Source organism: Nasonia vitripennis, assembly GCF_009193385.2.
Source record: "Nasonia vitripennis strain AsymCx chromosome 5 unlocalized genomic scaffold, Nvit_psr_1.1 chr5_random0005, whole genome shotgun sequence".
Lineage (NCBI taxonomy): Eukaryota > Metazoa > Arthropoda > Insecta > Hymenoptera > Pteromalidae > Nasonia > Nasonia vitripennis.
In genome coordinates, this window is record NW_022279656.1 from 962,074 (window position 1) to 976,262 (window position 14,189).

At 31.4% G+C, this 14,189-nt stretch overlaps 2 protein-coding genes across 2 annotated transcripts; one reads left to right on the top strand and one right to left on the bottom strand.

Annotated features, from left to right (window-relative positions):
• Window positions 1-2,347: 2,347 nt before the first annotated feature.
• On the bottom strand, window positions 2,348-9,340 carry LOC103316035. Its single transcript, XM_016987664.2, has 8 exons — window positions 8,906-9,340; window positions 8,575-8,711; window positions 7,897-8,283; window positions 7,539-7,784; window positions 6,106-6,170; window positions 4,082-4,173; window positions 3,733-3,993; window positions 2,348-3,169 (listed from the first exon to the last, which is right to left on the bottom strand). The coding sequence occupies exons 1-4, from the start codon at window positions 9,111-9,113 to the stop codon at window positions 7,752-7,754; spliced, it is 765 nt and encodes a 254-aa protein (XP_016843153.2). The 5' UTR covers window positions 9,114-9,340; the 3' UTR covers window positions 2,348-3,169; window positions 3,733-3,993; window positions 4,082-4,173; window positions 6,106-6,170; window positions 7,539-7,751.
• A 636-nt stretch (window positions 9,341-9,976) lies between these two features.
• Window positions 9,977-14,148, top strand: LOC116417904 (putative uncharacterized protein DDB_G0292438). The gene is made up of 2 exons (XM_031933049.1): window positions 9,977-10,221; window positions 13,258-14,148. Exons 1-2 carry the CDS (start codon window positions 10,011-10,013, stop codon window positions 13,716-13,718), a joined length of 672 nt encoding a protein of 223 aa, XP_031788909.1. The 5' UTR covers window positions 9,977-10,010; the 3' UTR covers window positions 13,719-14,148.
• The last annotated feature ends 41 nt before the right edge of the window (window positions 14,149-14,189 follow it).

A 14,189-nucleotide genomic window follows, 5' to 3' on the forward strand; every position in this document is an offset into this window, starting at 1 on the left:
TACAGTTTTTAGTAGCCTAACGTTTTTTATCTCTGAGCAGAGACCTGGACGAACCATAGTGGGATATGGACAGTACTCGTAAAGCGGCGATATGGGCATGCAGAGACGCTGCTTTTCAGGAAAAAATGACAAGACGTAATAAAGTATTCGTACGCGCTAAGGTCGCAGGCCTACACATTTACAGCTGCTATGCTTTTCCCAACGCACCAACGGAACTATTCAGACAACTGTTGGACAGGTTAGTACAAGATACTGTTGAAAGAAAACCAGTACTGATAGCGGGCGATTTTACGCTTGGACAGTAGAGTAGGAATAGAAGCATTTGCCCTCCTAGCAGCTGCCTGATTGGCTTAGTTAAATCTTGGACGGTGAGCACTCATCACAAAAATAGTGACAACCAAGCGACCCTGCTAAAAATATGCGATTGAAATCGATAGACAAAAATTGAATCGATTTTGAGTCTATATCTTAATCCCACGTTTTACATTTGAAAGTTATTATTTACAGGTTGCTGCGTGCGTAATATTAATGGCATTGAAATCGATTAAAAACGATAAAATATTATCAATTAAATTGGATTAAAATACATAAGTATTAGAATTCACTTAATCGAATTGTATATATTCCATTAATTAATTTGTATTTTTTTTAATCGATCTTTATAAACTTACCATAGAAAATCCATTTGAATAGCTAAAATAAGGATTAAGATATAGATTCAAATTCGATTCAATGCTTATTTGAATCGAATTGAATCGCAATATATATCTCCATCGGAAAAACGCGATAGGAGTTGATAAGAATTCCTAATTAATCGTCTCTAATGTGTATTTTAATTGCATTAATTACCATTAGCAACGAATAAAGTGACGACCCCGCTAAAATTTATTTTAAATTATTTCTTGTCACCATTTCTCACAATTAAATTCGATTGTTATCGAATTGAAATCGATAAAAAACGATCAAACAAATTTGGTAAAATTTGAACCTCTAATCGTCCTTAATCGATTCCAATCGATTTTAATTGTGAAAATTTGTAACAAGATCTAGCTTGAAATCGATTCAATTTTAATTGATTTGAATTATTTTCAATCGATGATTTTTAGCAGGGAAAATAGTTATAATTTGATTGGGTTCAATACAGATAATGACAAATAAAATCAACAGACTTTGAACCCTGTTGGAAAGGGTCGACAGAAGTCGATTAGATTATTTATCACTTATCTACTTGAATAGTGAATCTCAATTCCACTTATTGCATTAGAACTTGATAAAACGTGATAAAATACGATAAAAATCTATATAAATCAATAAAACTTAATATGAAAAAATTTAATTGAAATTGATAGAATTTCAAGTAGATTATGGTATATCGATTTCAATTGCAATTTTCCATATTGAGTTGTATCGACTTATATCGATTTTTATCGTATTTTATCACGATTTATCAAGTTCTAATGCGAAAAATGGAATTAAGATTCACTATTCAAGTCAATTGAAATCTTATCGACTTTAATGGTGAATTCTAATTGATTTCTATTCAATTGTAATTCTTTCATACCCCCTAGTAAAAAATTATTAGTAATAATCAATAAAATTTCTATTAAAAGCGATTAAATTAACTTTCTTAATGTTTTATCGATTTCTATTTGAATTTTTCATATAAAATTGTACTGATCTATATCGATTTTATTTATTATATTTATCAAGTTCAATACTATTATTGGTATTACAAGTTTTTTTTTAAGTAGATAAGAAATCTTATCGATTTCTATCGACTTCTACTGACATTTTTAAATGTCTATGAATTTGAATCGATTTATTGAAATTTGTCCTGTTAAAAATGGTTGATAGAGATCAATTAAATTTTCAATTGAATTTGAAGCTGTATCTTAACACCACTTTCTGCATTAGACCTTCATTAAATTCAATAGAATCGATATGAATCAATAGAATTCTATACGAAAAATGACTATTCAAGTCAATAAAGGCCAATTGATCATATTAACCATCGATTTTAATTGTTGTTTTCCGTATTGAAATTTATCGACTCCTACAATCCCATTGATTTTAACTGAGATCTAATAAAAAAATGGGATAAAGATTTAGCTTTAAATTCGATTGAATATTTAATCGATCCTTATTAAGTATTTTTAGCAGGTCCTTTCCTATCGTGAATAAGTAAAGTTCTTTTACGTTCTATATAAATGCTACTATTTTTTAACATCTAAAACTAAAGTGCGTTGTAATCTGCGCTATAATTATGAACAATACTTACGTTTTTTGGAAAGAATATGAATTAAAAAAAGTTTTACGTATAAAAATGGAAAGAAATTTATTAAAGTAGTACAAGTACTTTATAGACACCATTAATGACAGATCTAGCAGTTAAGCGCGCACAGCGCGCTGGCTTGTCCTAGTTTTGTTAAATAATATTTATCTTAATAAGTAATACATATAAATATATGTCATAAAGTATATACTTCTATAAAATAATGATTAGCGACGTAACGAAATTAAAAGGATGGATACAACGCGCCTGAATTGCCATTAAGTTCCAAATATTTTGTAAAATATTGAATGTAAATATAATAATAAATTAAATTTAATTTTTTTTACGATTAACGATCCATGTATCATTTTAATATCAACAATCTAAAAGCTGAATAGAAATAATTAAAGTTCTTCTAACGGATTCTTAGTATCTGCCAAAGAATCGTCTGATACATAGTCTGCAGATAACGAAGACATGTCGGACAATGCAGCTGTCGAATCGATAAAGAAGATTTCATTTACGTTTAAGCTACTAGCTTTATGGTCGTTACCTTTCGTTTCTTCACCCTTTTTTTTTCTGCGACTTGTTCTGATTTTTCGAATACCTCACTTTTTTCTTCTACTTCTTCACTTTCTTCAGTAGCTTCCTTTTTCTTCTTTTGTATTTCTTTCTTTTTTCCCAACTCGGGTTTCTCTTTCTTCTTTATAAGCTTCTTTCTCTCTGCTTTCTTCCCTGGCTCACCATGCACATTAGTAGCAATTTTAATTTTTTTCGAAGTTACAACGTCTTCTTCACTTGATGATAAATAGGTGTTAAAGTTAGTCATCTCGTCCATAATGTTGACGACAGGGTTCACCTTATTGTGATGATTTTTTAACCAATGGACGTAGAGGTCTGCAAATAAAAACGTCAAATTTCGATGTTTATTGAAAAATAGTATTATATTTAGTGAATTTCGCCAATACGCTTTGCTCGGTTTTTGGTTGTATTTTATTACCAATTTTTGAAGATTAAAAAAACATATAACTAATTATAGAGTCAGAATCGGATCGTTTACAATGACCAATCTAAGAATGAATATTTGCTTAAAATAGTCAATGGGGAACTATTAAATTATTTATTAAATTCTAAACTACAAATTGATTCCGTTTTTTGTTTAGGTCTCCATCAAAATTAATAGAATCGATAAGAGTCGATAAAATTCAATACGAAAAAGAACAATTGAATTCATTGACCTTTATTAACTTTAATGGTCATTTTTTGTATAGAATTTTATTAACTCATTTGATTCTATTAATTTTAATCGAGTTTTAATACAAAAAGTAGAATTTAGCTATAGCTTTCAATTAGATTGAAAATTTAATCGATTTCTATAAACTATTTTTAACAGGGATATGATTACTTCTTTTGTAGAACAATATTAATGTAATTTTAATATAATAATATATTATATTTACCAAAACACGTGTTTAATTTAGTCTCATCTAACTTTTCTGGTTTATTATTTGATTTCTCATCATTTTCAGTTTCATCAACATCTGAATCGTTTAGCTTGTTTATTTTTCTGTTGCTCACTCGACCAGTGCGTGTACATTTGGATAGTGTTTTGGTCCCAATCATTGCTTTCAAGATTAAGCTAACACATTTTCCCGGGCCATTATGTGGCGCCATTATTTCATCATAAACGCCATTATCCATGTATCTCGACTTATGTGATACTAAAAATAAAAGGGATTTTCATTTTTTCAATGTAAATTAGGTCCAATTTTTTATAATTGTATTTTTAATATCAAATAAGGTTTTTACCGTTTTGTCAGAATCGCGATATCGTCCAATAGAGACAAAATTCTTTTTGGGATCGATGTCGATTCCAGAATTTCCAACTTGCAATTGAATAACTGTAAAAGTATTAAAAATTAACTCCGTATTTCATAGAGAAGCCTACAACTATCGAAAATATAATGTGATTTGAAGGAATAATGACAAATATTGGAAACAAAGCACGGTCACTCTTTACGTTGCTTGTTAAGGAAACAGGCTAAGGAATTACATGGCTTTATTATGGTTCAGTGGAGAATAATACAACTATGTGAAAAACGGGCAGTAAAACAACCACGAGGGCAAACAAGTTCTTTCACCCGTGATGCTCACTGTTTTTGGTTATTTCATGGATTTTAGGGTATTTTTCCATATTATATTTTTCCATTAATGTGGACTAACAGAAAGCATTTTGCGAGAAGGCATATCATTTAATACTATAAAAGGCAGAATCAACCCAAAACCCGTACAATATAAAACATTAACTTTCAATTTTACGTTAATGAAGCGTATTTTTTTTTCAATTTTATGCGATTTTAAAAAAGTGAGACTTTTCTCTTCTGTTGAGTTTTCCTGCTAGTCGTTAGAGATCATAACCAATGAAAATAATTAAAACAATTAAAACATCGCAAAAGCCGATTAAAATCGATCAATTAATCCATTTCAATAGATAATTATGCTTAGTTTTATTCGCTTTTAATTTATTTCAATCGCTAACAATAATTTTTAAAGGTTTCGATCTTCAACTGCTATCAGGGTTTTATAATCCACCGGTCAGAAAACGGCTATTTTTTGCAATGCCTGTTGTTACAAAAAAATTGTATACCGTCTATAGAAGGGAAAATGGCGAGCCTATAACATGTGTTTGCCACTCTCGCTTTTAGCTCCAGTGTAAATTTAACACGTACTATCCACCTGCCAATTTTGTCCCTCCCTTCGTGCTATTAGACCCGATTCTTGGTTTAAGAAATACAGAAATTATATAGAATAAATAATCTGTACAGCAAATATACTTTTTGCAACACCTTGGGTAAAAGTGCCACATTCTCTCCCGGCGGCGAAAATCGAATGTGGTACTTTTACCCAAGGTGTTGCAAAAAATAGCATATTGCCCTCGGGAGGTAAAATGGTGAGCCCATAGCAAGTGTTTGCCACCATCGCCTTCGGCTAGGGTGACAATTCACACTTGCTATGGACTCACCAGTTCTTTACCTCCCTCGTGGCATAATATACTATTAGTCTATAAATCAGAAAAACACATGCATGTGAATTAAAAATGATTAATTTTTTTATGGGATGCATGCAATCCAATATCAAATATGCAATCACTCGAAATAAAAATCAATTAACCCCAGCTGTTCATTATGCAATTTCTTACATCGAGTATGAATATGAAAAGTATGTATGCATACATATTTATAAAACATATATGTGTATATGTAGTATATAAAATGATGTTTAATAATTATTCCCCAGAACGTTTTTTAAGTAAAAATAAGCCAAGCATAGTTCTTCGGCTATTTACAAAAGTTTTAGAAATTCGAAAAAGGAAATTAAAAAATGTGTTAGATTCAATGATCATTAAGATAATCAACATAAATCAACAGAAAGATATTCATAAAAAGTACTCTTTTTGGAACTGCTTCAATCAATTACCTAATATCCTGTTGAATGCTGTCTTGAAAAGTAGTTACATTTAAGTTCATTTTACACGATAACGATATAATGATTGCACAAAAATTAGTTAAACCATGTTTAATTTTATGTCCATTGCATGCATTGGAACAGAACTATTCGAAAGATTAGAGTCAATTATTATCGATTACAAAAATGATCATTGCAAACAAATTATTCAAAATAGTTCATAGAAACCGATTAAAATCGATAGAATCGATAGGAGTCGATAAAATTACACACGAAAAGTGACACTTATTGTAGCATGACAAATAAATTAAAACAGCACCCTAATCTGCAAGGAAAAATTATGAAAAAATAGAATTTTGATAACAAACTTGGTCACATTATTGTCGTTGATACTGCAATGTCCTCCAGGAATTTTGCAATTTGAAACGGCATCCTAAAATTATATTGCGCATGCATAATTTTCAATTATTGGAACCTTAATTTTGGGTTAAAATTATTATCATCGGACAATAGTACATTTCGATACTAGTACCAGGATATGAATGTAGCCTTGTGTGACCATTAGCGCACCGAGTGGAGCGCGTGCAAAAAGGTCATACAAGGCTAAAATGTAATTCTTGCATATGTACTTATCGAACCGTATTTTGTGACACGACGTGTGCAAAGCTCGATTTAGCAAAGACTTTTGCGACGTAGCGTGCGCGAAACCGTGTTTCACACACGGAGTATAAAACAATGAATTATAGAGCAAACAAATACCTATTTATAGCACAGTGTGACCTAAGCCCGCAATCAAGTCACGCCTATCCATGACCTACGTATAGTCCTTTTTTGTACCGTATTTATCACACTCGTTACGCTCGTGCGCTAACTTCACGGTACAAGATAGAACTGCTTTTATCACGGATACGCGTGGCAGCAGGTGTGTGATTTGTTTTATAACGATTTTTTTTTAAATTGTGATTTTGTTTTAAAATCGACAGTTTCTTATACGATTTAAAGGGAGGTCGAAGCCATGCTAATTGGTTTAACTGTTACCTACCCTAAAAATTGTTTTGATCATAAAATAATAATAGATACACTTGCTTATAGCGTCTAAATGCAGTGGTCGCTATTTTAATAAGCTATATTAGCTAAGTCTTATTTTTGTATAATTATGCAGAATTTTAACAAATAACGAAACGTACAAAGCGAAGTGATACTTTGTTAAAAGTATTCAATATAGAGATCGATTAAAATCGTTAAATTCTGAATCCCATTTTTTTGCATTAGAACTCGATTAAAATGTATAGAATCGATAGGAATCGATAGGAATTGATAAGATTCTATACAAAAAACTTACAGTAAAGTTAATAAAAACTAAGTGTTGGTGTTAACCATCGACTTCAATTGTTGTTTTTCGTATTAAAATCTATAGACTATTATCGATTCTAATCCATTTTAATAGAGCCCTTATCCGAAAAATGATTCAGAATTAGCATAGAATTCGTTGAGAATTTAATTGATCCCTATATTGACTAGTTTTAACAAGGCGACGATGGTGATGTCAGTAAAATGACCGTCACTTTCGTATACATTATTGGACATAATACAAATTTTCTCTAATTAAATTAACAAATATTCTAAGCAATATAAACTACGATTTCAAGTTGAGGTTACAATTGGCTCTGACATCCCTTTAAAATGTTTTTTTATTGAATTTTTAATCATAGATTTGTTTGTATCATAATAATACTAGTAAAAAATTTGTAAAAATATTTTCAAATTCAGTTAAAATATAATATAAATATTTATAACATACCATGAAATTCTTTCATCTTCTCTACTACTTGTTTCTGCAAATCTGTATTTAAACTTACGTACTTCGTTACTTCCTTCTTTAGTGATCTATTTTTTTCAAGTAACTGAGCATTATTTTTTAATAAATCTTGGTTTTCTATTCGCAATTTTTTTATTTTCTGCTCCAACCCCAAAATCTGCTTGCTTTTCTTTTCCAGTTCTTTACTCTGACTTTCTAATTCCTAGCGTGACGGTATTTACTAATAATCTGGAATATAGGTAATTTAATTAAAAATAGTGTTACATTTACTGCTGATTATTACTGCATTCATGTGCGTGTGAGTGTATAAGCATAACATTGTAGATGGGATTATACTAACCTTTACTTTGGACGTTTTTGGCTTTTTCTTTAATCGTGCTTCATTTTCCTTCTGACTTTCAGGTACTTTCTCATTCGCATCATGGTCTAATTTACTGCAAGATGTTTGTTTTTTGTCAACATTTTTTTCATCCTGTACACTACGAGCTACTACGTCTTTTACTTCTGTGTCAGCTGATTTGTTTTCCTCGACTTCTGTTTCATCCTCTTCAAAATTAGCTGCTTCGACCACTTTTGTTTCAGAAAATTTATCTTTTTCATCTTCTGTTAAACTCGCTTGATAATTTTCTTTTGATACTTTTTCTGTAGTCTTTAAGACATTATCAGGATAAGAGTTATCGTCCAGTTTAGTGTCAACCAAACTCAAGTACTTCTCCAATTTCTTCTGCTATAATAATTAAAATAATTATTGATTACGTTTGTAATGGTACGCAGCTACCGTTAAAAATAACTTTGAAATATTTAAGACATCAACTACTTTCGAATAAAACTTTTTAAAATGAAATTTTTTATAAAATATACTGTTTTCAAATGTAAATTGGCTTTTAACATTGGTTTCTTTTATCATTATTAAATATAGAGTAATAAAATTTTGAGTAAGTTTGGTAAAAATTAGTATGGCTCCGACTCCCCTTAATAAAATATTTAAAAATAAACTATTATAGTAAAAATATTATACCTTTTCAGCATTACTTGGCAAACAACTTGTTGTCTTCACCATTTTCGTCTCATTTTCCGATTCTGTACGCAATTGTTCATCAGGGATTATTGAAGCTCTTTTTTTTGCGATCTTTGCTTCTAGAGCATCCTTTGTACCTATTGAAAATCATATTAAATTGTTCCAATTATTTTTAAAAACATATTCACCCTCGTATTCACAGAGAAAAGTCAAAAGTTTACGGTAGAAAATCGTTAATGCATATTAATGTTTTTTTGCAATGAATAAAATTACAAATATATACACATATATATGTGTGTGTGTGTGTGTGTGTATATATATATACACTTACTTTCTAAGAAAATAATCTGAGCTTTATAGATTATTCCATCACTGTGTTTGATGTGGTATTTTCCTGTACGTTTAAAATTCAAATTTGCATCAAATTTTTGCACTATTTGTGACTGATCAACAATAAAAGTTTGATCCTTCAGTCGTGTTTTTTCAACAAATCTGACGTAAGCATAATAAGTGAGGTCCGCGCTCGCGTCACTCGCCATTGTGTAAATTCGCAAATATCGCGGTCATCCACACCTTTGCCGCAAAGAAGTCAACGATTTTGTTAAACACTATACTCTACAGCACTTATTGTTAGTCTTATTTTTGCAGAGTTTCAACGTATTTTTTAAAAATCTCGAACTGTCGCGAACACGTCTGTGCACATATCATTAGAGCAATCGGCCATTTTGAATATGCATGTATGTGTACTATATCCTACGTATATGTATATTATACCTATAGGTATAAGCCTGCAGTCTGCCGTCGGCATATGCAATAAAATTATAGATATAGGCATACATATTACAAGTATTACAACGTCGGTAAAAGTATATAGAGATTACGACTCGACAAGTATATACACCTATATTTTATATCTTTGCTTTGGCCGATATAACAAATTTGATATTTATTATGATATAAATTACACATGCATTATGTGCCACATATTTATACACAAAAAAAATTATGGTTCTGCATGTATATCAGTGAGTGCTGCAATATTATTAATTGCAAAAAAAATATGTGACATGCAAATTTTATATACTATCTGTGCACTTAATTGTGCATGTATATTATAGTACTATGGTAATAACAACAATATACATCATCTCGTCTTCTATATATTTACAATAAAATGTAAGTTTTTATTAATAATTCAATTTATAAAAGAAATAGTTTATAGGAGTAAAATAAAATTTTCAATCTATTTATTGAGTGCTGTATTATTTATTGAATATTTATATACGTGTACTGCATAGAATTTTATTATTAATTGCATGCTATAAACTATTTCTAATCTCTATTTTATGTAGCAACAATATTACTTATACTTTGCTATATTTTACAAAATTGTAGACGTACATTCAGATAAAGCCTTCTAAAAATTTGTATTAACAATGAGTGAAGATGAACACATCAGTATGGTAATAACGAATGATAGTAGTATGAATTCAGTGTCTGACGATAAACAAAGACAAGTCAAAAGATATAAGCATTACCTTGATGCAGATTTTAAGGGACATGAAGTATCCATGCAAACTCGTCGAAAATTATTTAGACAAAGGTCATCAAGTATCACTAGTTCATCGTCGGAGACTATAGATCAGAGTAAGTTTATTGATGTGTACATAAATATTATTGAAATTTTTATATCATTGTTACAAAGCATCTCAAAGCATCTCTCAAAGTTCAAGATCATAAACTATTTCAAGGATTGCACAATTAGAACCCGCGGTCAAGCTTGGATTATAAATCCTAGGAAAAAATAACAAAACTATGTTGATACTTTTTTTTATGCTTTAATTTTTATCCAATATATAACCAGTGCCCAGTATAGTCATTTATAGTGCATAAATTATTGGTTTCTTACTTTTTAATATTCATTTGTGTATCACTATGCTCACAAGCCGAAAATTTTTAGTGGCAAGAATCCAAATTATACCTTGTCAACTATAATAAATTCCCTGCTAAAAATACTTAGTCAATAGGGATTGATTAAGGATCTTTACGGCTTTTCTTACCTGCAAAAAAGGCATTTCATCAATTGATTTTATTTAAAATTAATTTTCATAAAAATTTAATAAAAAGGTTATTTTATTCTTGATAATGATAACTTTATACTTATCTTTTCTTTTGGTTACTGTGTTGAATCTTCAAGTTGAAACTGTAGAAAATTACCAGTCTAACCTCCAAATATCATCAAGCAGGTTAGTGTTACCAAGATAAGCTAAAATTGTTTAGCCGAGGAACACAAGTCTCTGCGACTGCATTTTTTTTTCTTCACTGCAATTTTTGTTGATCCTTTGGCTACTGAATTGTCGCGCGGGAAGCCCCTTAGACGTGGATTCCCGCTTGTTCGTGTTTTGTTATTCGAATAGGAAGAGGTATGGGAGAAGAATAAAGAAGTCGATTTGAGCGAAAACGAGAGTGATTTAATACGCTCAGAATGAGAGGGGAAAGCCGTCCGGCATAAAACCCCTCTCGAAGATATTACAAGCTGCGGAACAAAGAAGTGTGGACTGTAAGTGTGTGTGTGTATCGTGTACTCGATCACCCTCAAAGAGAATTTTCACTTCGTGTCAGCGGCGCAGTTCCGCTGACTCAAGTCGGTAGCGCAGTTCTACCGACTTGCACGATTCGACGCGCGCGTAACCACGTTCGCGGAACCGGTCCCGAGTCAAGCACGGCGTGCAAGCTGAGATAGAGCGAAAGAGAGAGAGAGAGAGAGAATGAGAGACACCAACACCAAGATATCCAGAGAGAGAGAGAGAGAGAGAGAGAGAGAGAGAGAGAGAGAGAGAGAGAGAGAGAGATAAAGAGAGATCAGCGGAAGCACCAGCACCACAACACTTCGGCGGACGTTTCGTACGAGCAAATTCGTGAGGTCGAAATCGATTCGTCGCTTAGCTAGACAGCGTGAGCTGTCAACGGCTTGGCGTCTTATCGAGTACTGACTCGGCGCTCGTCCGACCGTGCGCGACACGAGGCCGGCGGCGCTGTCGGCGAGCGCAGCAAGTCGCGAAGTCGCTTACTCAACTCGAGCACGGGAGATGGCGCCACGGGCTCTACGTCGACCTCGCGGAGTTCGCTCGACGCCGTTTTCACGGCGGAACTCTTCTCCGGGTCTCGACGGAACAGCTACTGCGAGTCGAAGGCTAAGAGAACAAAATGCTAATACCGTTCTTCTACTATTTTCTTATATATGATTTTCAGCGCCAAACTGTCTTGCACAATATATCACAGCATTTAACTGAAAATGTTCAATATATCAGTACGCCAATTGTAAAACCTAATCTTCTAACTCTTGACTTGACAAGTTACACTTTTTTCTAGGTATAACTCAAAAGTTGCTCGAGCTCAGAAAACAGAATATTGTAATTCTATTTCTGACCTCAGTGGTGCCTTGCGCTGCTGGAGTTAAGATTTTCTTGAGTAGTTTGACGGTCTGACTTATTCTTACTGGATTCATCTTTTTATCCTCTTCTTGTTTCTTCCCAAAGAGTAATTTTTGTCAATGCGAGATATAAGTCGTTTAGGACTTATAAAAAGCTAAATTCATAAAAAATAATGATTTTATATAAAGACTAGATAAAAACTATATCCCTGCTAAAAATAGTCCATAGAAGCACATTGAAATCGATAAGACAACTTATTGAATTGAATGGTAAGTCTTAATCGCCATTCTCGCATTAAAACTAGATGAAATTTGATAGGGTCAATAGAAGTCGATTCAATTCTATATGAAAAACAATAATTGAAATAAATAGATGAAAAACAGCAATTATCCATTGATTTCTCTATAGATTTTAATCGATTCCCATTGACCCAATCTAATTTAATCGAGTTTTATTGCAAAAATCGTGATTAAGACTTACCATTCAATTTGATAAGAGGTCTTATCGAATTCTATGGACTATTTTTAGCACACTTATATCACAAAAAATTTTGATATAGACGACATTTGACTCTGTTTTTGAGGTTAAGTGCACATTTTGTTATTCAACTAAGTAATTATCATGCATAGAGATACCCATTGATCGTTTTCAAAACCAATTTTAATTCGTCAAATATTAGTTGTTTCATAAAAAAATTTGCAACAGAAACTGTTTGTTAATACAATAAATATTTGCAAATTAAAACCAGGAAAATGTGATTCGCCATATAAGACTCCATGTTAAATTGGAAAAAATACTTTTATTAACATTTTGTCAATAGGGTATCCAAATGACTCAAAATTTTGCATAAGCTTTTTATTTATACATATCTACGTGTGATGATTCATTCATGAATCTGTTCGTTAATTCTAAATCAGATCAACCTCCTTAAATTATTAAGGAATTCTATGCTAATTCTGAATCCCATTTTTTGTAAGGACTCAATTAAAATCTATTAGAATCAACAGAAGTCAATAAATTTTAATAGGGAAAACAACATTTGAAATGATAGTTAATACCAAACATTGATTTGTATTAACTTTACTAGTTCTTTTTTGTATACAATTTTATAGATTTCTATCGATTCCTATCGATTTTAATCGAGTTTTTATGCAAAAAATGGGATTTAGAATTTTAACAATAATTTAATCGATATCTATTCTAACAATAATTCATATAATAATAAATATATTTGTTTGTTCAATTACAGACGTAGAAGATAGTGCAGCTATAGAAGTTGCAAAAAATATTCATGATTCACCCGTTGAGAACAGATTGAACAGATTGAATTCCTCTACTCATAGTGATGAATTAGATACGAATAATATTGACAGAGATTACACTAATCAGATATATGAAGATATGAATGAAAGTAGTTATTCGATCGGTGATAATTTAAACGATAATAATGAAAATAATATACAAGATGCTATAAACGATAATGCAAGTAAAAACGAGACAGAAAATCAAAACCTGATTGAAAGCGAAAGCTGTGTAAGCGGAAATGAGACTAAAAGTGAAAATGAAAATGAGAGTGAAAATGAGAATGAAGGTGTAATGAATGATGATGATGGTAATGAAATGAAATTTATGCTGATTATTATAGTGATTCTAGTAATTTTATTGGTGCAGATAGGTATGAAGATGATGATAGTTTTCTCCATCGATTAATGTTTCCATCCGCAAATCTGAAAGTGCGTGATATAATTATGATGACTTTTACACACACTTTACGATTCCATTTGTCTGATGAAGCGCATTTAGAACTTATTAAAATGTTCAAGCTGTGTGCTGGTAAAGACTTTAAAGATCTTAATCTTTCCAAACACATGATGTCAAAATGTTTCTCCTCACAACAAGAATATGTCAAGTATCATTATTATTGTAAAGAATGTTCCGAGTCAATAGTATACTCCGTAAGTGCAACAGAAACAGTTTTAACTCGAAGTGTTGTATGCAAAAAGTGCGAACAAAGAAATATTATAAAAGCTCTTTCTCCAAATTATTTTATATCTGTAAGTTTGAGGCACCAAATGGAAGAATTATTAACAAATGAATTGATTTTTAATGATATTTTTAAAAATGTTCGTTCTCGATGCAACACAGCAGATGGTACAATTAAAGGCGTGCACAGCAGTTTAA

Excerpts from the sequence above, each read along its gene's own strand:
- LOC103316035 (XM_016987664.2), bottom strand. The coding sequence starts at position 9,113 with ATGGCGAGTGACGCGAGCGCGGACCTCACTTATTATGCTTACGTCAGA. Across the intron at positions 8,284-8,574 it reads TGCCAAGTAATGCTGAAAAG|CAGAAGAAATTGGAGAAGTA; the intron begins GTATAATATTTT and ends TAATTATTATAG. Across the intron at positions 7,785-7,896 it reads CAAAAACGTCCAAAGTAAAG|ATTATTAGTAAATACCGTCA; the intron begins GTTAGTATAATC and ends CCTATATTCCAG.
- LOC116417904 (XM_031933049.1), top strand. The coding sequence starts at position 10,011 with ATGAGTGAAGATGAACACATCAGTATGGTAATAACGAATGATAGTAGT. Across the intron at positions 10,222-13,257 it reads GTCGGAGACTATAGATCAGA|ACGTAGAAGATAGTGCAGCT; the intron begins GTAAGTTTATTG and ends GTTCAATTACAG.